Source organism: Nomascus leucogenys, chromosome 3, assembly GCF_006542625.1.
Source record: "Nomascus leucogenys isolate Asia chromosome 3, Asia_NLE_v1, whole genome shotgun sequence".
NCBI lineage: Eukaryota > Metazoa > Chordata > Mammalia > Primates > Hylobatidae > Nomascus > Nomascus leucogenys.
Window position 1 is genome coordinate 32,856,564 of NC_044383.1, and position 19,268 is coordinate 32,875,831.

The 19,268-nt window shown below is 51.8% G+C and overlaps 1 protein-coding gene across 5 annotated transcripts in view; it reads right to left on the reverse strand.

The window, feature by feature from the left end:
* Positions 1-9,259: 9,259 nt before the first annotated feature.
* PAX2 (paired box 2) overlaps positions 9,260-19,268 on the reverse strand; it is an 83,586-nt gene continuing 73,577 nt past the window's right edge. For 2 of the 5 annotated variants that reach the window (XM_030808388.1, XM_030808385.1), the window contains 3 exons: positions 14,454-14,555; positions 12,111-12,197; positions 9,260-11,634 (listed from right to left, as the gene is read on the reverse strand). In XM_030808388.1, the coding sequence (XP_030664248.1) occupies positions 11,513-11,634; positions 12,111-12,197; positions 14,454-14,555 (311 nt within the window). In that variant the 3' untranslated portion in view covers positions 9,260-11,512. Of the gene's footprint in view, positions 11,654-12,110; positions 12,198-14,218; positions 14,302-14,453; positions 14,556-19,268 lie in introns of those variants that run through there. The other 3 variants (XM_030808392.1, XM_030808386.1, XM_030808397.1) reach the window with 2 other exon arrangements.

Sequence of the window (19,268 nt, forward strand, 5' to 3'; positions counted from 1 at the left end):
TTACACTATCAGATTGTCATTTCGTTGCTGGGTTGTGTGCCTTGTTACAGTCATTTCAACACTACAATATCACTGATTACATGGTTACCTCATTACAGCCCAGTACTGTGAACCTATAGTACACTGACCCATCATTTCCTGGTTGATAGTAGCACATTGCCATATGGTTATACTGTTTTTGGATTACATCGTTACAGCCCTACACTATGACTTGTATCTTGGTGGTGATACATCATCTTTACTGTGCTATGGTATTATAGGATTATTTTGGGTTAATACTATACTGTTACTTTGTTACAGAATTAAATTGGCCCATCCAAACTGCAATGCAAAACTGGAGACTAGGAGAGTGGGGCAGGAGGGTGTATCTCCTGATTCTACATCCAGAGGCCAATTTACTCCCCTGAGCTACTTCCCTGTAATTCTGTCTATTGGCCATCATGCCCTGGCATGTCAAACTCAGGCACAAATACTCAGTACACAAAGGCATGTCATGATCTCTAGCCCCAAGTTAGCGTCTCTTCTTATCTCTGCTGGTGGCCCATCAGCCACCAGGCTCTTGGAACACCCTTGGAGGCAATCATCTTTGCCCTATCTCTCCTCCTCATCTTCATAACCAATTGGCAGCCAAGTCCAGACATGCTACCTCAGTGAGGCTACCACCAGGCCTTCTTGGGTCAGACTCTTGGAGATGGAGCCCACCCAGCTTACCTGTCCCCCTCTGTCCCTCAGGAAGACTTCCCTATCACAGACCTTCCTTCCACAGGTCAACCTGCATCTCTCTCTCTCTCTTGCTCTCACTCCATCTCCATCCCCCTATCTCATCATTGCACTAGCCTTCTAGTAGTCTCCCTGCCTCAAACTTTCCCTTCAACCACCTTTTCTGGCAGCTAGAATTAACTTGTAAATAAAACTTTGCATCAGGTCACCTTAGAAGTAGTCAGTGCCCTCCCCCCAATTAAGGATAGGAAAATGGTCAAACAGTCTGGCATTCATTGCTCTTCACAAACTGGTCTCCCTGGCCCTCATCTCTCTCATCCAGTCAGTACCCAAGTCTTGTCAGTTCAGCCTCCAGTAAACATATGAATATCAGTTTTGGAAAGTTCCCTTTCCAACTATTACCCAATATTTCCAACTATTACTTCTCCCTTGAACAACCCCATGCTTCAGCCAGCCCATGTTTGCGCAGAGCCTACTTCTTTCAGACCCCACTTCCCTACTCTTCTGGGAAGTCCTCCTAACCATTCTCTCTGCCATTCTACTCTCCAGCCCTCAGCAGCCTCTCCCTGGTCTGAGCCCACAAGGCACAGCTGATTTGGGTCAGTTTGATGGGCTCACAAGTATTCTCTGAGGGTTTCTCAGCTCTCTAGCCAACCCAGCTTGTCTTGGGCTATCAAGAGAGTTCTGACATTGGGGAACTTGGCCTCAGACAAGGGGGAGAGCCAAGACAGGGCTAGGCAATTCTTCATTCAATACATTTATTCTGATATCCATTAAACGCCAGGGTCTGAGAAAAAAGACATTGACTCCACTCTTGTGAAACTTAACATTTTGGTGGAAAGACAGATAATGCACAAGTACTTGCCAGATGACATGTTGATGAATGAAAAAGTTTGAGGAGCTGTAAAAGCATATCAAGCAGTCAGGGAGGACTTCCTGGTGGAGGTGACATTTAATCTGCGATCTTAAGGATCCTCAGGAGTTAGTCAAGTGAACATGGGGGTTGCAGGGTAGGAGTACTTCATGCTGAGAGAAAGCCTGTGCAAAGGTCAGAAGGGAGGGGCAGTGGGGCTGGAGCAGAGAGAGCAAAGGAGCATGCTAGAGGCAAGGCCAGGCCACAGGCTGAAGCTTCATGGCTTGTAAGTCAAATTAAGAATTTGAACTTGATCTCTTGCAGGCCCACGATGATCCCCAGAAGAGTGTTAAGCTGGATGTTAGTATCAGGGAGGGAGGCGGTGCAGCAGGATGTTATTTGCATTAAAAAAAATAACGTTAGCCACAAGCAAGAGCCAGAATCAGGAGAGCAGGCAGAGCAGATGATGGCTCAGCCTTGAGTGGTGGCAGAGAGCTAGAAGCAAGTGGACCAGATGTGATGTATTTACAGGAGGCTGAACTCTCAAGACTTGGATTCTGATTGGATGGGAGAGATGAGGGAGAGGGAGGAGTCAAGGATAATGATGGGATTCTGGCTTGAGCCATGGAGTGGATGATGGTGCTGTTCTCTCAGATTAGGATCAATGGATGGGACAAAATTGTGCCTTGGGTTCTGCACACGTATTCACCTAGGATGTTTGAGAATAATGACAGGGGAGTGTGGGGAGCTTGGGCCTCACCCAGTCAAGGGGTTGAAGAAGTCTTTCTGGTTGGACTAGCTGATGGCAAGGCCATGACTAAATGTGGCTGAGGGGCCAAGATAGGAGGTTGGGCCTAGGACTGGGATCTGGGGGGACCTGGAAGTCAGAGGAGCAGGAGGCCTGGAGGCTTGGAAGGGGACCCATGGTGGCCCAAGGCTTGGGTGACTCCAGCATTGGTTGGTGACAGACGGCTAGGTTGGGCTGGGCTGCCCTCTCCTCCTCCGATAATTAATCCCGTGCGGGGGCCGCGGGCGATGACAGGGCTGTCTAGCGTGCACTTAAGCATTAAATGACCAATTTCTGTCAGACTAACTTCCCCAGCCTCCCCATCCCCTCCCCTGCTGCCCACACCCCGCCTGTACCCCCTCCCTCCGCTCCCTGCACTCTGAGTTTTTCAGCAACTGATGGCTCCTGGTTCATTTCTGTGGAATTAATTGGTCCCTGAATGAATTCTGTTGACAGGGCAATTTATCATGTGTTTGGGCTGACAGTGCGGGTGTCGGGGGTAGGGGGTGGGGATATGGACTGAGGGGGACGGGATGGGGGGAGGAGGGGGTTTGAGTTGGGCTGAATATTGACCCTAGATGGTACCAGTGCAAGGGTTTGGGGTACCATAGAGCACCCCGATTGTGGCTTCATCCTTGGCTACACATCCTGACCCCGCAAGTTTGAGAACAAACCCCAAATTGGAGAGGAGCCCCCAAACTTTGTCTGGTCTCTTTCCAACTCTTCAATGAACCCACATGGGGATATGGTCACTGGGGAAATTCAGCACCACCCTACATTAACACTCGTAAGGCTGGAATGGGGCCTGGGGTTCTGGGTGAGAATAAGGGAGGCTATGTGTGTGTGTGCACATGCGTGTGTGATGAGGACGCTCATGCACTCAAAGACTGAAGAACTGATTAGTCTGCGGGGTAAAGAGGCTGGTCCCCAGGGAGTTGGGCGCTCAGCCGGCCTGGCTAACAGGGGCCTAAGGGACTGGCTAATTAGGGTATTGGAATGGTTTGGTCATGCAGAGGTGTGGGGGGGAGGCTGGAAATGTTCTTGGCCCCGAAGAGCAGCTTCCTTTGTCTCCCTCCCCTAGTGCCCTACCCTGCACCCTCACGGGCACCCTCAGATCACCATTCATCTGCCCCAATGCTTACAGAGACCCACCCCAGAGACCTCTGGGCAGAGAGTGGGAAGAGAGATAGGAAAAGGCAGTCCTAACTCTCAGATGGGGAAGATGGCAACAATAAATAAATCCATGCCTCCTCCTTCTGTAGATTAAAGAGCTTTCCCCCATCCCCTTCCCCATCTGAGTGCACCCACCTCGCCTCTACAGAGCTTACGCGAACTCCTTCTGGCCACAGAGATTGCCTGAGCACCTACAGTCTGGAACTACGGAAGCCTAGAATGTCCAAGTGGGAAGGAGCCCTAGTGGTCATCTGGTTTTACACACAAGGAAACTGAGGCACAGAGAGAGATTGAGGTCTGTTGAAGGTCACATAGTGACCTTGTGAGCCAGCCTTGTGACTCTCTTGTGGGTCCCTGTTGCCCTCAGTGTGGAGATGCCTCCATACACACATGGTTTTTCTGCTGCCTCTAGGTTGCATGCTGGGAATTCCTCGGGGGGCAGGTGGTGGCTTTCCCACGTAAGGCAGCTGAAGCTACGCCTGAGCACTTGAGGATGAACAGTCGCAGAGATCAGACTGTGAGCATGGGCTCAAGGTGCTGCCGCGGTTCAGTCAGCTAGGGAGGCCCCTTGGAGAAGGGAGATGTGGATGGAGTTTGGGAGTGGGGGCAGTGTGATCTTGGGGGTCTGGCTTCAGTGTCTTGAAGGATGGAGCCCAGGACCTCCCCACAGTGTGAGCTCTCCCTGCTGCTGTTGGCCATGTGCTCCTGCTGCCCTCACAACTTCCTTCTGAATCCCCAGAAGAGATTCTTCCAACATTCTCTACCTGCTCAAGGCAGGATCTAGTACTGCTCCCCTCACTCTCAGCAGACAGCAGCTGTGGCTCCTACAATCTTTCTGAGCAAATCTAGTGGACCCTGTCCCTTCAAGACCTTCCTCTCCCAAGCAGAATTCTCTGGTTCCTCTCCACCCCTCTCCACAGGCCTCCACCCCATTCTTTCAGGCCCCTCATGCCCATCATGAGCAGCTTCTCTTCATATCCCTGCCTTCCACCCTCTGCCTCAGCCACAGGCTTGTCCACATAGCCCTTGGCCAAAAAGAACCTTCTCTTGAGCTCACAGACTATACCATCCCCAGGCCCCTCTCCTGTTCTCCTCCTTTCCAAATATTTGAAAAGAATCGGTTACACTCTGCCCCTTTCTACATCCTTACATTTTAGCCACCCCCCACTTCCATCTGCAGAAAACACTAGCTTGGAGGTCACCAGGTATCTGCTATTCTCCAAATCAAATGGCCTTTCCCTCAGGCATAGAACATCAAGAAAAGTCAAATTTGGCTTATTCATTATGCTTATATGTGTCAAGGACCTGGTTGTCTCTTTACCTTCCTTAATTGAAATTTTATTTTTCATTAAAGTCAAAATTAGGTTTTAAAAAATTATAGTCACATAAATGACTATACTTGCCCTGTCCCCGTCCACATTGTTCCCAGCTCAGAGACACCGTTTTATCTTTCTGCTTATGTGTATATAAGCAAATGCAAGAAAGATTCTTATTTTCTCTTTCTCATACAGCAGGTCTTCTGATCTGCACTTGTCTTTCTTTTTTACTTAAAAATAAAACCAGGTCATGTTTCCTTGTCAGTTTCCTTCAGGAGCTAGTCTAATCATTAGCATAGATTCCCATTATCTCTTGCCTGGAACATGGTAGTGGTCTCATACAGTTCTCCCTGCACCCACTGTCTCTCCTTGTATTCCAATTATTCGTTATGGATAGAGCACTCTTCCAAAAATGTGACTTATTAAGCTATTCTCTCTTGCTCAAAACTTTCCATAGCTCTCGTTGCCTCTAGGGAAAAAAAAAAAAAAAAATCCAACGCTCTTAACAGAGCATGTGTGTCTTCCAGAACTGCTTAAATCAGAACTTTTTTGGTTGCAAATGACAGACCCAACAAATTTGCTTAAGCAAAACAAGGAGAAGGTATTGAATTTTGACCCTGGAAATCCAAAAATGGGGCTTGCTTCGGGCCTAGCTGGCTCCAGAGGTTTGAATGATAGTACCAGTGTTTTGTTCTGTTTTGTTTTTTTCCTCTACCTCTCAGCTCTGCTGGTCTCTGCTTGACTCTGAGCATGACTTCACCCTTGGGCAGACATTCTCCACGTGGAGTCCCAAGCCCTCATCATTGCAGCTCACAGGCCAAAAACCCCTCCTCTCTTCCAGGACTCCATAACAACGCTCCTGAGAGAACTCCCATTGTTTCTAACTTTTTATCTCTGTGCTGTGGCCAGGGACATGGGGTCCTCATTGGCCAGAGGAGTGTCACAAGCCCAAATATGTGGTAGGAGCTGATGGGGCACTGTGATTGGCAGTCCCACGATAACTACACAGGATGGTAGAGGGGCAGCTTCCCAGTGGAAGGAGGGGTGCAGTCTTGATGCCCCCCATGGGGACTGTGGGAGGTGCTTTGGGTTGTAAGGAACAGAGAGTCACCCCAAGGAATGGTGGGAGTTATTTGAGGCATTCAGTGCAGTTTGAGTCTCAATCCTCTGCGCTGCAGGAGAGGCAGGAACATCTGCCCTCTCAGTCCTCTTCATTAGCGACTCAGCTACTCTCTCTGTGGGTCATCCTCCTCTTCACATGATTGAGGGCTCCTACCATCAGGCTCAGAGAGCACAGTGAGCCGAGGGAGGTGATGGGAGGTGAGTTAAGGTGGTGGTGGGGATGGGGAGGGATTTTGACTTTGACTCTGAGAGAGATGGGGAGCCACTGAAGGTTTCTGGGCAGAGGAGGGACATGAATTGCCGTATACTTTGGGGGACCATTCTGGCTGCTGGAGGGAAGCAAAGATGGAAGCAGGAAGGCCAATTAGAACTTTCTGTTCCTGAGCTCAGGTGAAGGACCACAGTGGCTTGATCCTGGATAGTCCAGTACAGGTAGTTGGAAGAGATCATGCTCTGGATAGATTTTAAAGGTAGAATTGTCTGGTTTTGCTGATGAATCAAACGTGGTATGCAAAAGACAGGAGGAGTCAGGGAAGATGTCGGTTTTTGGGCTTGAGGGATACAAATGGAGCTATCCTTTACTGAGGTGAGGAGGACTAGGGGATGCCCTCAGGGCCTCCTTTGGGCTTTTCTTTTCATGGTTAATGGCCTCTTTCTTTCCATACTTCCTAGTTTTGTTTTCTGAAAGAGGAGGATTGATTGGTTCAGTGTGGATTTGTGTTCCAGTCCAATTCTGTACCAGTAACAGAGTCACTGGTACAAATACATTGTCTACATGGGCAGGAAGTGGCTGTGGGTAGGGCAGCTTCCTTAAAGGAGCTGTGTGTGTGACAGGTACCATTTTGGCATGCCCATGACAGTGTTCTGATTACCTTTGTAGCTTCATCTCCTGCCACCTCCCTCCACCCCCACCCCTCCCCCAGCACCTGATACTCCAGCCACATTGTATCTGGTGTATTTTCATGACTTCCTGTCTTTGCTCCTGCTCTTCCCTCAACCCAGGACACTTCTGTTCATTTGTTTCTAACTGTCATACTTGGTGTGCCTCAGCTGGGAACTCTGTAGGGGTAAGATGGGGACAGAGCCAGCAGAGTCAAAATGACTTCTGGAGAAAACAAACTGAAGCAGAACAGGCCCTCTTTGTGTCTGGGGTGGGTGAATGGGGCTGCAACTGGCCAAGGATGATAGATCATGTTTTGGGGCCCTCAGGCTGATTCCAAGCTGAAATCAGTATTCTAGGAGGGACACCACATGAAGCTTCTGGGCAGAGGTGCTTACTGTAAGCAGTGGAATGTTTGCTGTCCAGTTCAGTCTGAGAAAGACCAGAAATAGAACAGAAGAGGTTCCAGTGAGACCCACATAAGAGGCCGTGGCTCCCAAATCGATGGAGTGGGCAGGGCAAGGCTCCCTGTCTGGGGTGGACCTGGAGGCAAAGCCAGGCACTGGGAGTCTGGTACCTGCTATATATGATGAGGGCAGTGTTCACTGGGCTGCCCTGGCCCAAGCCAGTGCCCTCACAACTTCCAGAAACGTACTCACTGGGCACCAGGCAATAGTCAGGAGTTCTGCCATGCTGAGTTTTCATGGGTTATGACCAGGATCTCCAAAGTGGGGTGCACATCTTCCAGGGAGTGCAAGATAATCCATTTGGGTATGAGAACATTAGAACTTCTATTTTTACATATTCCAAACTCATTTTTTTAATATTTTATCTTTTACACAATTCATAATATGTTAGTCCAGTAGTATATTTATGGAATTTGTAAATCAGTAAATATACTTATATTGGGAGTACACATTCAGAATTCTTTTGGCTGAGAGGGTGTATGACCAAAGAAGTTCGAAGGCCACTCTTCTAGGAGGCTGGTGGTCAAGACAGCCAACACCAGGCAGGGTGAAGGGTGCAACTGCCATTTTTTGAGATGAAGAATAGGGAGGAGACACAGGTGCAGAGGGAGGGGGAAAGGAATGGACTTGATTGAGGGTTTGCTGATTTGTTGGGGGTCCTGTACATCCCCTAGAGGTGCCATGATATGGGTGAGCCTGGGCAGATTGGCTTGAAAGAAAGGTCTCTGGGATTCTGATGTAAAGGAGGTGTCTAGGAGACACTGTCCCAAGCCAAAGGGGAAGGTCACTTCTTAGTCTGCCCCAATGTCCCGCTTGCATCCCTGGCAGCTCAGAGATTCAAGAGCCTTTCAAGGAGGAAGCTGTGATAGAAGCTGGACTGGGAAGGTGTCCCAGGGACACAGAAGGAAAGTTTCCAGGTAGAAGCTGGGCCCTTTGTGTTGGTAAGAGTGTGGGAGGGCCAAAGCTGGAAAGCTGTTGAAGGGATGGAAAGGAGAACCTCACAAGCATCTCTGATGCAGCAGAACAATCCTGGACAGTCATCACATCCCCCTTTCCCCTACAACCCCTCCCAAACAGAGAACAGAGAGGTGGAGACATAGAGATCCACCTGGACACCTGGACACAAGAACAGCAAGGATGGCTAAAAAAACAATTCTCCTACTACCACACCCCCAGACCCATCCAGGGACATATAGACGAACACATAGATGAACAGAAAGCCATACGGATGCAGGAAGCCACCGACCGCCCCGCGACAGACATAGGCGCCTGCGCGCCCTCTCCGGGACACACCCAGACCACAGCACAAGGGGCACCAATTTCAGCCGCTGCTTGCTGGGGCCCGGGGCTCCGCAAGACACTGGAGGTGCGTGAAGTCCCATGAACCAGCTCCCGGGGCCTCTGAGGGGCATTCTTCGGGCCCAGAAGTAAACGCAGAGCGAGGAAACTTGCGGCAAGCATCTGCGGTCTTCGGGTTTCATTGCAGACTCCGGGATAAAATTGCTGCTTCGCCCACGCCCAACTGCACTGGATGGGGAACGGAGGGAGGAGATAGGACAGACGACCACCGCTCCACCCACGTGGAGAAGGCCTCAGACTTCGGGTTCTGAGAGCCAGCACCCTAAATCTGGGTGCGGGTGTACTGGTAGGACCGCAGAGTTGGCCTAGTGTAGGGGCTAACTCAGAGTTATTCTAAAGTTTCAGAGAGTAAGAACTTCCTGTCCCCAGGGCCGGGGTGCATGGGGAGGGTGGCTACTAAAGGGCAGGCTAGTCTCGGCCTTCGCCGTGGTTCAGCTGCCGCCAAGGGGGTCTCGGCAAAGGAGTTGGAGGTCGCAGTGGGAGTGTAGTTGGGAGGATCATTGAAGGGGCTTTTGGGGATCGACCAATGGAGGGGAGGCCCATCTCAGAGACAGGGAGAGACAAACTTGGAGCCATGGGGAGTGACATACAAAATTTTATTCTTTATTTATTATTATTATTATTTATTTCTTATATGCACAAAAGAAAAAGAATCAAAACGAACCGACGCGCTGAAAGTGGCCGAGGAGACCAGAACCATCCGGGGACCTTTAGCAGGTTAGGCCTGGGCCTGGGTCCGGGGCCTCTGCCCGGCCAGCCCCACAGGACTGGGATGGGCCGGACCTCGGCGCCCTCGCCACCCCGTTCGGGCCACTGGAGCCTGGCTGGGCGCCGGGTTCCCTTAAACGATTCTCTTTTCTCTTTTTCCTTTTCAAATAAAAAAGGCTCGAATGGGAGAGAGATCTGGGCGAGGACTCCAAGCCTTTTCGGATTTGTTCAAGGATTTTTATTTATTTTCACTTTTATTGACTTTGTTTCTGTTATTTCGAGTCGTCACGATCCACGGGTGAGAAGACATGCAGGGCGCATCGCCACTACCGAAAGAGCAACTACGGGGCGGGGCGGGGCGGCCCGGCCTTCGGCCACCCGGGGCGCGCGGGGCATGGCCGCGAGGGGGCGAGCCCGGGGGCTGGAGCTGCCACCTCGGATCTAGCCCGCGGAGATAGGGCGGCCGGGCCAGGTCTGGGGAGAGAGGCCGAGGAAAGAGCAGAGACAGACAGACAAGAGCGACAGAGACGGAGAGAGACAGAGACAGAGGGGGAGAGAAGCGGAGAGGAGAGAGGGGCAGAGGGAGAGAGGGGCAGGGAGGAAAAAGCGAAAACACGGAATTACAGAGAAAGAGCCAACAAAACAGGCCAGAGGAGTCCACAGGACCATGTTCGTCATTTTGCATAGAGATTTCTTTTGTTTCGTAATTTTTTTTGTAACATAAAAAATGCCCCCCTCCCCCAGGACGTGCTGTGCTTTAATGGGCGTGTAGCTGTGTCCCCCCCTCCCCCCCAGCGAGCGGCGACTCTCACAGCACAGACAGCGGGGCGTATCTACAGGCAGGGCCGGCGGGCGACAGGGACTCTATGGGGCCGGGCGGGGTGGGGCTGAGGGGGAGGGGTTATGTACACCGGGGTTCGCCTTCACACGACACACACCATCTTTCCACAAAGCAGCAGCCTGGTGGGCTTTTGTGTTGTTTTGTTCCTTTTTGCAAAGACCATCATATTAAATAAATGTAGACTTTTTGTGGTTCCGTTCAGTTCCTGCCGGAGGAGGAGGCTGGGAGGGGGTGGGAGGAGTGGAGTGGGCAGCCCCCCACTTCCACCCCGCAGCAGCTCAGACGCCAGCTCAGAACCGGTTCTTATCACCGGCAGATTGAGAGTCTGTGTCTGGGGAGGGGGCATTAAGTAACTGCTGGAGGAAGACCCCAGTCCGCAGCCTATGGAAACTGGTCCTGTGGCGGTCCCGGGAGAGCGTCCGATGGGGCTGCGAGTCAGGGAGGAGGAAGCAGGGCGTCGAGGGACGGGCGAAGGACGGGCAGGAGGGGAAACTGGGAGGCCAGCAGGTGGAAGAGACGCTGAGGTAGGGGCAAGGCAGGGCTGCGAGCCGGGTCTCGCAGCAGGAGGTGCCGGGCCCTGGGGAACTAGGCAGGCCAGGCGGAGTAGTGAAGAGCCGAGAGTCCGGCTCGGTCGGTGCGGGCTGTTGGGCCCCCCGGTCCTTGGGTCCCAACCTTGGAAAGACCTGACACCCCCAAAGCCCGTTCCTAGAGCCGGACCCCCACGCACCCTTCCACCTTCTGCGACAGGGCACACCCGGAAGGCGAGGGCAGTCCGGCTGGCACTGGGGGTAAATCATTTTTCCCAGGGATTCGGCAGCGGGCTCTTCCTCCTTCTGCAGAAAGTCGTTTTCTTCTTAATCTCCTTGGCTCAGCCCCTCCAGCGAAGCCTCCCGGCGCCCGAGCGTCCGCGGCGGGTGCCCGGGGCTGGACCGCGCTGCGGTCCGCGCTGATTGTGTGTCACAGAAACATCCGGCGCGCGCCAGCAGGTCGCGCCCGAGTCCGGCGGGGTGGCTGGCGGGCTTCGGGGCTGGCTCGGTGGAGGCCGGGACGAGCTGGGCCGAGTCCCCCTCGCGGCGCCGCGCAGTCCAGGCAGGCGGGGAGGGGCGGCGGGCGGGGCTGGGGTTGGCGGGCCCGGGCCTGAGGGTCCCGCCCGCGGCTCCACCCATCCTGTCCGATCTTCGAGGGGGGTGATGGGAAGGGTTGCGGGGGTCCTGGGATGGGGTGAGGCTGGGGCGGTGGCCGGGAGGCATCGCGTCGCGTCGGTCCTCCCTCCCTCCGGGGTGGGGTCAGACGGGGACGATGTGGAGGCCGAAGCTGTCGGCCTGAAGCTTGATGTGGTCCCCGCGGTAACTAGTGGCGGTCATAGGCAGCGGCAGCAGCGGCAGGGGCGGAGCCCCGGGGGGCGGCACTATAATAATAAGGGGAACCTGGAAGTTAACACAGGAGAAGAATGGGCTGGGTGAGAGGACAAACAGGAGAACAAAAAAGGAAAGAAAAGCAAAGAAAAGACCTCCCCTGGCTGGGGTCCAGCGGGATCCGGACTGGGAGACCTTGGCTGGGCAGTGGAGCCAGTTGCCCCGGAGAATAGTTGCGTTCACGGGGCATGAGAGGGACCCGATCCGGTGACGCCCGGCTGCGCACCCTCCAGGGGATCCGAGGGCGAGGGCGGCGCAGAGCCTTCGAGCGACCAGGGAGGGCACGGGAGGGCACGGGAGGGCAGGAGGCGCGGGCGTCCTCGAGGGGTCCCCGGGCCTCAGTGCTGCACTAACAAGCCTGTCCCCCTGGCCCGGCCGGGTCCCCAAAGGTCGGGTCGCCGGGAGTGGGACCGTGCCCAGAAGCCGCGCGGCCGCGCTGAGCCGCCGGCCAGCCAGGTGGCGTACTCACTTAGTAAGGCGGGGTTGCTGAATCTCCAAGCCTCGTTGTAGGCCGTGTACTGGGGGTGGCTGTACGGGTTGCCGGAGAACTCGCTCCCTGCGGGAGGGTGGGGGAGTGGGGATCAGACGCCCGCACGCCGGGGCGGAACCCACGAGTCCGGCCGGTGGCTTCTCCGCCCGCTCCTCCCTCCGGGTCTCAGGCGCAGGTGTCGCGGGCAGGGTAATGGCCGTGGCGAGCGGGCCGGGCGGAGATGGGGCGATCACCGCGTCCGCGTGGGGAGATCCCGGGGAGGCGGGAGGCACCGACGCGCTCGCACACCCACGGGCGGAACCTGTGGGCCGGTGCCCGCCCAGGGCTTCCCAGCGGAGGCGCTAGCGGCCACCCACGAAGGGTTGGTATTGGGGCGCGTCCGCCCTGTCGCGCTGGGGGCCAGGGCCTTTATAGAGGCCACTCCGGTTCTGGGAGGCATGGCCCCTAATGGATGGAAATGGGGGTGGGGGGCGGTGGCGAAGAAAGGCCTTCGGGACACTTTTCTCCCAGAAAGTCCTAAGAATGGCATCAATGCGCGGTGCCAACACAAGAGGTGGGAGCTCTGTTGGGAGACACCGCCCTCCCGCCTTTCCCTCAAGAGGTTGGATGGGTGGGCTACGCGGCAGGGGATGGAGGCGGCGCAGGTGGACTGCCCGCTGGTCCGCTAGCGGTGAGCGGAGGGCCCGTGGGTTGGGAGCCGTCGGAAGCTGCCTCCCTCCCTCTGCAGGAGAAAGGCCAGGCCTCCAGGTTTCCCCCTCGTCCTTTCTCCTGTGTGATGACCCCAGACTGTTTACAGTGATCCCTAACCGCGGGTTAAGTAGAGGAGAAGGGGCCCCTCTCTGAGAGGGAGCTGGGGTGGGGGTGGGGGATGCAGCCACTGGAAAGCCTGTTTATTGACGAGGAGGGAAAGCATGCGTGCAGCAGGATAATGAGCTTCTGAGCTCAACTGTGACCAAGAGGAACTGAGCTATCTCCTTCCCCATCGCTAATGAAACAAGTGTAATTTCCTCATCAGCACTAGATTCTGTTTAACGACTCCCCCCTCGCCACCACGAGCTCTCTGCGGCTCCCCTCTTCCCCACCTCCCTGCAGACTCCCTGCCCCCACCTCCCCACTCTTCCCTCACCCCACCTCTTTAAAACCTCCTCCAGCCCCCACCTGCTCACTGCTGGGAGCTTCTCCCTAAAATCTCCTTTCCTCCCAACAAGGCTGCTACTTCCCTTCCCCTAAATCTGCCCAGGAATCCCTTTACCCACACCTCTAACTCCCTTCAGCCCCTAGTCCATAAGACCCAGCAGCAATCTCCCTCTTTGCCGCTGCCCCCACCCCAAGCTCTGCTTACCCAGGGTTATCCCAAAATGTCCCTGGATGGATGGGGCCAACCACTCTCTTCTATCCTCCCCATTCCCCATACCAATGAGAGTTGAACTTCAGGGAAAGGCCATATAGAGGGCGGCCAGAGGGAGTGAGTTGCTGGCTGAGTGAGTCTAACCCTCCTTAAGACAAGAGTGTTTTGGTGTTTGTGCACATAGGAACTTCAGCTCTCTTTGGCTTCAAGCCCCTGCTCCCAATCTGGGGTTAGCGGTTAGGTATAGTACAACCTCCAGCTGCAGTCACCAGACCTTAAATACAGCCTCTGCCTCTCTGATCCAAACAACCCAAACCCAACTCCTCTGATCAGGGATAGGTCAGAGCCCCAGGGGAGCAATGGAAGGCTGGGTGCCTCTGAAGAGGTATAGGGGTGTTCTAGCCTGTCTCACTGCAGCGAGTCTCCCTGGTTCCCGCCGCAGCCTGACCTCCATTCCTCTTAGGGACTAGCTCCCTCCTCTCTCTGGGTTGGGGTTGGGGTTGGTTCTCAACACTGGTCTTCCCTTGTGTCTTGGTGTGGACCAGGGTGGCTTTGTCTGAGTGACTGACATGCCCCTGGAAATGGTTCTTGGCTCCAAGTTTCCATGGAAACCAGGGCAGGCTCTTCCAAGCAGTGTCAGCTGGCTGGGGTGGGCTGGGCACTGAGGGTGGAGCTGAGGCTGAGTGCTCCTCGGGCACAGACTTGGGTGGGTGGGCGCTGTGGAGGGGCCATGACATACAGTGGGTTGCACACAAGGGGGCACTTCTGCAAGCTTCCTCCCCGGCTTGCTCATGAGGGAGGATGAGGGACCAACTGCAGCCTCTAAGGAGAGAGAGGGACAGAATAGCAGTGGTTTGCAGGGAGGGGACGTTGGGTCTCCCCCCACCCCAGCCTCAGACTACAGACCATTCAGCAGCTCACCCACAATTTAGTTCCCCCCACCTAGATTAGGCAGCTGCAGCATTGTCACCTACCAGGCACCATTCCTGCCAGGGTGGAGGTGGGGTAGCTTCCCTGGCCAGTGGGGGGCACGTGAGGGGGGTAACCAGGCAGGGTGGTGCTCGCCATGTCACGACCTGGAAAAACACAAAGGGGAAGGGGTAAGGCCTGGAAGAAAGGGGCCTGCCTCTACTCACACCAGGGTACTGCATGGAGAGGAAACTCTTGGAGAGGAAAGAGCTCCGTGCAGACATGCAGGGGTATGTGTGCCGCTGTGCACCTGAATGCACCGTCTGAGTGTGCCTTTGCATGTGTCTAAGCTAAATGTCTATGATCAGCTGTGTGTACGCATCTCTGTTTTGTGTATCTCTTTGTGTCTCTGTGCATTTGTGTGTGTGTGTGTGTGTGTGTGTGTGTGTGTATCTGCCTTTGCCTGTGTCTCTGTGCATTCCAAACCCAGATGGAGATGGGAGGGAGATGACCTGGTTTTACTCCTCCTTCTCAGCAAGATATTCAGCTGTGGTATCTCCAGCAGCCAAATGGACCTCTATCATCTTGCTTATCTTTCCTCTCCCTAACACCCCATCTTTCCTTCAGGCTTGGAGGACACCCCACCATCACCCCTACAGGGACTGATGGCTATTCCTTGCCCTCTCCAAGTGGAGCTGCAGGTGCTGGGCCTGGCAGGTGTGGAGAGCAGGGGGCCAGCCAGTGGGCTATTTTGCTGTTAGTGTTTATGGCATTTACATGATAGAAAACCACCCTGAAGTGAATCAGGAGCTTTGAGCCAACAGTGCAAGTGGACCAGATAAAGTTCCAATGAGCAAAATCTGCTCCCCCACCAGCTGCTGGACTTCTGTCCCTGGAGGGCTCTATCAGCTAGAGCCTGGAGAGTGGGAGACAAAGCAAGTCAAGATGAGGGTGCTACCCCTGGTCCACAGACATGTTCTCCGGGACACAGCTGCACATGACTGGGCTCCCTTCCTTGCCTGCACCCTCCATTGCTATGAAGAGGTCACCACCTCCCTTTGCAATTTAGCATGCTCTGATCTCTAATAATAATTTGCTTTCTCCCCTCTGCCATTATCTCTTTATCCTCTCCTGGACCTCCTGGAACCCCCTTAGCCCCTCCAGATTCCCCTTATCCTTCTCACTAGCCAATGCCACTCTACTACTCTAATGCCTCTGTCTATCCTTGGGAAGGCAAGGCATGGCTGGAGAAAGTAACAGAACTATGCATACCTGGGACCATTCACTTTCTTTTCATCAGCTGGGCCATAGTCATTATTCTCCCAATGGCTATTCCAAAGCATCTCTCTCTCTCTTTGCTACTCTCCCTTTGAAGATGGCCTCGCCTCCCTGCATTCCAGAGCTATATGAGTTTCCTCACCCCTGCCTTGACACATCTGAGTGATTCGTCCTTCCCTAGCTATACAGAGCTACAGCTCAGGTTTTTGCATTTCTAGCACCCTGCTGAACATTTTCCTTAGCTGTCCCTCTGTCACCTCAAACCTAACTGGAATAAAAACAGATTCATCTTCCCTCTGTCGGTTCTTATGATCTTGAAGATCACAAGACCAAGAACTTCGGAGTCCTTCTTGACATAGCCTTCTTCCTCCCATTCTAGATGAAGTCAGTCACCAAGTATTGTCAATTCTCCTTGGCAATGTCTGTTACATCTGCTCAATTTCCATTTCTTCCACTACCTTCCTAGCTCAGCTTCTAAGCACCTTTTTTTGCCACAGAATATTTTTGCTTGCATTCCCTGCCTCCACATTCTTCCCCTCCTGTCTATCCTAAATGTGGCTGCTTGGCTAGTCCTCATGAAACTTTGCTTTCATCACACCACTTCCTTTGTAAAAACCATTACTGATTCCCTGTAGTCTATAGTTTGAAATGAAACTCTGTGGCTTTTAAAGCTGCTAAAGTACTCTCTCCACCCAATTTAAGATTCTCACCTCTCCTGGTTTAGTTTGACTGTTTTCAGTGGCTTGTGTGATGTGAACCCCCTATGCTTTTGCCATGACCTTTTCTTCTTCCTTATGGTTTTCCTCTCCTTCCCCACTGAAGCCTTAAAATCCCTACCATTCTACCCACCAGGGAAGTTTCTCTCTTCCAAACTTCCACAGCATCTGTGCTGCATGGTTTACCATGCCATTATATTTCATAATATATCAGCCCTGATGTTTCATATCATAGCTTCCTTCTTCAAACAGATCATAAGCAACCTGAGGGCAGGACCCTGTCTTCTGCTTTATCCTGCGTGGTTGAGAACATGGTAGATGCTCAATAAACACTTGTTGATTAATCCTCCATCAATCTATTGCACTTAACAGCCAATTCCTGATGGGTTATAATTTTTTTATTGTTTCATATAGACTGGTCTCATTAAAGAAGTAAAGGCTGGGATAAAATGTAAATATTAGAATATGCTTTTTCTTTAAAAAACAATTTAAACAATAGATTATGGTTTTTTTATAGGCTGATAAGAGGTTTACAGTGAGGGACTCATATATTGTGACTTCATGATGCAATAGAATGACTTTCCTCTATACCTGTCTAATATAGCCAATATCTTTCATTTCCTAAAACTCGAGAACAAGCAGAGTAGAACTGCCAAACAAGAGATCACTTTTGACTCCTAGAGAGACAGAAGAAAGGATTTGTGTTTGCTTTGATGTGGGTTTTCTTTTATTGACTTCTGTTGTCAATGAAAGCTACACTCCTCCTGACTGTCTCTCAGTGGAGTGGACCTGAAGTAGACAATGACAGCAATATCAAAATCAATTCCTAGAGAGATTAATAATATGGCACTTATTGGTCAAAAAAAAAAAAAAGGCCCAGGACAGGATCGAGTTAGGGAAGATGCAGAAGTTTTGAAGCTAAACAGATATAGAAACCTAATTCCTCCTTCCCTGTCATCATAAAGTCTGCAAAGCAGCAGGAAAAGGGGTGTGCCTCTTTCTTAATAAACAGGAATTTAAATGCATCTGAATTCTGGCTTTCAGTTGCATGATTCCCACAACCTGTCACCATGAATTCCTTATAATCTAAAGTTTTGCCACAGAATCTCCTACCTCACTTCAGGAGGAAGGAAGAAAGGCTGGATGACTAGAAAGATGTTTCCAGCTAATCTGGATGCAGTCCTATTGGAAAGTTTTATTTCTACTGGCTTTCTCTCTTGCAAAATGGCAACTTCCTTCAGGTAGGAACTTTCGCATGCTGAAAGTCACCCACTGAGCAGTTGATTGAAAGGCACATTGCCAAATTCTATTTAGAAAACTGAAGCTGGGCAGTGCCATGTAGAAATTTTTAAAACGTGAAAGAAGAGTCCCAAGACGAGGAAAAAGCACACAAGCTTCCTCGTGTTCTGCATACAGCTGTGCACCTGCTGCTGCGGAGTCTATAACACCGGTATCTCCACAAAGGGGTACCCTGTTCAGGACCCCTGAGCCAACAAAGGTGCTGGCCACTGCATACAAAGCACTTTCAATTGCTTCATTAGCACACAGGTGACACCTAAAGAGCAGAAAAAATTGACCAAACTCTTGCCAGAGCCATATATTCTTCTGGAACACCATTGTCAATAATGGAAAACACATACTGCAGGAAGTTTTCAAATTACTAAGACTGTCATACCATTTGCCCAGCAGCATTCTTTGAGCAAGCCTCTTTTAGTGAAAGAATATGAATGGGTAATGGAATCTGTGCAAGCAAGAATCGACAGAGCACTGGGCCTTGCTGTACTATAGATGGATGGAAAAATAGGAGTGCAGACAGACTCTAAAACTGTACAACAGCACATTACCTCCTTTATACAAACAAGCAAAAGCACAGAAAAAGGAGAAAACAGCTATGTGGCAGAATACATCAGTTATAAAATATGTGCCACCCAACAGAATGCAGTAGAGGATTTTTGTTGCTCACTGACAATGGCCAGTAACATAAAAACAGCATCAGAAATTACAAATGGACAAAACCCCACATATTATTACAAGAAGATGGGCATTTCATGTTGGACGCTTGCTTTCCAAGGTTACAAAGTTGTTTTTTGTTTTTCATTTTTTGAGATGAAGTCTCGTTCTATCGCCCAGGCTGGAGTGCAGTGGTGCGATCTCGGCTCACTGCAACCTCCACCTCCTGGGTTCAAGTGATTCTCATGCCTCAGCCTGTAGCTGGGACTATAGATGTGTGCCACCGTGCCCGTCTAATTTTTGTATTTTTAGTAGAGACAGGGTTTCACCATGTTGGCCAGGCTGGCGTCAAACTCCTGACCTCAAGTGATCTGCCTGCCTTGGCCTCCCAAAGTGCTGGGATTACAGGCGTAAGCCACTGCGCCTGGCCAACGTTACAAAGTTTTTAAAGATGAAGAGCCTTCCAGATGATGAGGTAACTTCCTTGTTTCAAGGGTGAGACAATGAAGGCACAAAGATGCATCACAATTTTCCCATGACTACAGAGCTAGTAAATGATACAGCCAAAATTTGAAGCCATGTTTATACCACACTGCCTTTTAATAACATGAAGTCAGATACTCCCCAAAAGAGCCAAAGAAAAGGAAAAGAAGTCATCTGACAAAAAAAGTCTCATATCGTCATGGCTGTGGATAAAAAGGGCTCAGAAAATAAAATCCCGATGCCAAAAGTCTATAATAAAACTCCATGGGGTGGAGTATTAATCTCCTGCGAGAGTTTTCTGAAAAACAAAGAGGGTCTTCAAGAAACAGTGGTAGTGGAGAATCTTAAAGTCCCCAGAAGTGTTCAAAGCACTGTACTTGATGAGGATGTCTTCTCAGTTCAACTGCAGAAGTCCCTGAAGATTCTAAAGCCAATTTCTACAGCAATCACTAC